Source organism: Cibotium barometz, chromosome 10 (genome assembly GCF_041138505.1).
Source record: "Cibotium barometz isolate CiBa-2024 chromosome 10, ASM4113850v1, whole genome shotgun sequence".
In the NCBI taxonomy this organism is placed as follows: Eukaryota; Viridiplantae; Streptophyta; class Polypodiopsida; order Cyatheales; family Cibotiaceae; genus Cibotium; species Cibotium barometz.
Window position 1 is genome coordinate 32,752,978 of NC_141055.1, and position 2,661 is coordinate 32,755,638.

At 47.2% G+C, this 2,661-nt stretch overlaps 1 protein-coding gene across 1 annotated transcript; it reads left to right on the top strand.

Moving 5' to 3' along the window:
• Positions 1-407: 407 nt before the first annotated feature.
• On the top strand, positions 408-1,598 carry LOC147634799 (germin-like protein 9-1). The gene is made up of 2 exons (XM_086803415.1): positions 408-474; positions 547-1,598. The coding sequence occupies exon 2, from the start codon at positions 576-578 to the stop codon at positions 1,209-1,211; it is 636 nt and encodes a 211-aa protein (XP_086659541.1). The 5' UTR covers positions 408-474; positions 547-575; the 3' UTR covers positions 1,212-1,598.
• Positions 1,599-2,661: the final 1,063 nt, after the last annotated feature.

Genomic DNA, 2,661 nt, shown 5'->3' on the forward strand with positions numbered 1-2,661 from the left:
TGGCAATGCATCCTTTCTTGGTGCAGGAGCTATTTCATGGTGTTCTAAGTAGCAAAAATTGAGGGGAGAGAGAGAGAGAGAGAGAGAGAGCGCTTTCACTATTACTACGTCTCAAATGCTTTCTAATATTACTACGGTGCTATAGATAACATATGTATAGTGTCGTACGTAAGCATCTCGTGGAGGGATGTGCCTTGGAGGAGTAAAGTGCATTATGCTCTAAGATGACAAAAGACAAAAGAATCGTTATAGAATTCGAGCCCTGTTTTTTCATGGGTGTATCCAAATGGCAGTTTCTAATGAAAATGACGGAGGGTGGCCGGCGATGCACGGGCTTGGGAAGTCCGCCTCTGCAGGAGCGCGCCGAAGAGTATATATGTGTGTATCGTTCCATCATCAGGCATCGGCTACGTCTGAGAATCCATTTTTAGTACACGACTGTGAGCGTCTGACTTGCAACAAGAAAAGACTAAGGTACGTGCTTGTGATAATCCAATCTTCTTTATCAGATAATTAAATCCTCTAAGCTAGTTACGTTTCTTGCAGGCATAGGAGGCAGCTGATCTCACACGGCAATGGCCGCGGGAGGAAAGAACACGTCCATGCTGTACTGGCTTTTCGGGCTGGCTGTGCTCGTTCTCGTAGTGCAATCGGCGGGCGCCACCGACCCGGAGCTGACCATGGACTTCTGGGTGCCCATGGGTATGAACGCGAGCGATGTGGACGGCAGCTTCTTCACGTTCACGGGCTTCCGAGCAGGCGCGGGTGCAGCAGCAGGCACGTTCAAGCCGGTGAAGGCCTTCGCGGACGCCTTCCCCGTGCTGGGCGGCCTGGGCATTTCCGCAGCCTTTCTGGAGTTCCAGCCGGGCGCCCAGAACACTCCCCACACCCACCCGCGCGCCACCGAGCTTCTATACGTGTTGGACGGCTCGCTCATGGTGGGGCTCATAGACTCCTCCGGACACATGTACAATCAGACTCTCCAGAAGGGCGACCTCTTCGTGTTTCCCAAGGGCCTGGTGCATTTCCAGGTGAATCCCAGCTCCCACACTGCAGCCCACGCCCTGGCCTCCTTCAGCAGCTCCAGCCCGGGCACCGTCTCCTTGCCCGCCACCCTCTTCGGCTCCGGCATCCCCGCCTCTGTCCTCTCCCAGGCCTTCCAAGTCGCCTCCTCCACCATCACCCAGCTCGAGAACTCCTTCGCCCGGTAGACGCTTGGTCCTTCGCGTTGGCACTCACGTGGTGATCATTGATGTGTTTAACAAAGGGAAAATCCCTCATTGGATAATGATGTTTATTTAATATATATTGATGTGTTTCAAGAAAAGGAAAACTCCCTCATCATTGGATAATGACGTGTTTTCATGAACCATCATAGCTTTATATTTAATGCTTTACATTTGCATGCTTATTGCATGAGCTCACCTCTAGACATGTGTGAACTCTCTTCCCCCCGATTGAAGCTTGCATTCACCTAGGTTATTAGATTTCATGGGACCAGTCTTCTTTTGCACTTGAGGATGACACATGGTCTTTGGTTTGTGATTTGCTAAACAGGGCTTGAATGATGTAAAATCCGATCTGATGTAATGATGTAAAGCTGCTTTTTGATAATAAATATATATATCTATTGCCCCCCCCCAAAAAAAATCTCGATCAACTCTCTTCCCCATCACAGGTGGCAAAAATTAATAAAAGGATGGATTAGGAAGAGCCCAAGTCGTTAAATGCTTCCATGCCATCTCTTAATTTCCATCACCATTCCTCTCTTGCACCAGATGCGATTACGCATCATGAAGCATATCAACATGCCACCTCACCTTGCCAACATGCCACCTCAATTGTCCGTGTCAACATGGTCAACCTAATTGAGTTGCTATGTCATCATCCTCGTCATTAATAATGCCACACCATTCCTACCACCTTTGTATGCTACTTCCCATATGTTGACATGGCATGCCACCTCACGTAGTTGGTATGTCTTCCTTGTCCTTTTTGATTATTTGATCTTCCTCTGCCTCTTCTTGTGAAGAGGGCTTTGTCATTGTTACTTGTGCTGAAGTGCTGCTGCTACCATCATGGATGTTCTTCATGGAGGTTGGCTGATTATCTTTGATCTTCATCCCTCTCCATTTTGTTAAGTGAGGGTTTATCCCTTAGAATGATGAGGCCTTGAACAAGACCTTTAGCCTACCTTCAACCCATGGATGATGATGATTGTAGCAAGCTCGTTGTGAGACATCTTGTCTCCCACATCTATAAGTTGATGCAGGTCTTTAACCTGCTTGATGAATTCGGTAGCATTCTCATTGGGCTTCTTTGTTTCATTGGTGAGTTAAGCTCTCAAGGCAATATGTCTTGATGTGCTTTTAGACTCATACACCTTCTTCAGATTGTCCCAAGCTTCTTTGGGAGAGTCAGCACCTCCCTCAAATGTTGAGGATGTAACCCTTCACACTCAGCTTCATTATGTGGACAACAACCATGTCCTTCTTGTCCCATTTTTCTAGGGATTCAACAATTAGATCAGTTAGTCTCTCCATAGAAACCATCTCCCAAACAATCTTGGAAGAATAATAGTGATTTCATCTTCAACTTCCATGTTGCACAGTTTGTACTATTGAGTTTTTTAGATCCAAGCGTAGGCTACTCAACTTGGGT

What these genes read in the sequence shown, in the direction of transcription:
- LOC147634799 (XM_086803415.1), top strand. Translation starts at nt 576, where the DNA reads ATGGCCGCGGGAGGAAAGAACACGTCCATGCTGTACTGGCTTTTCGGG.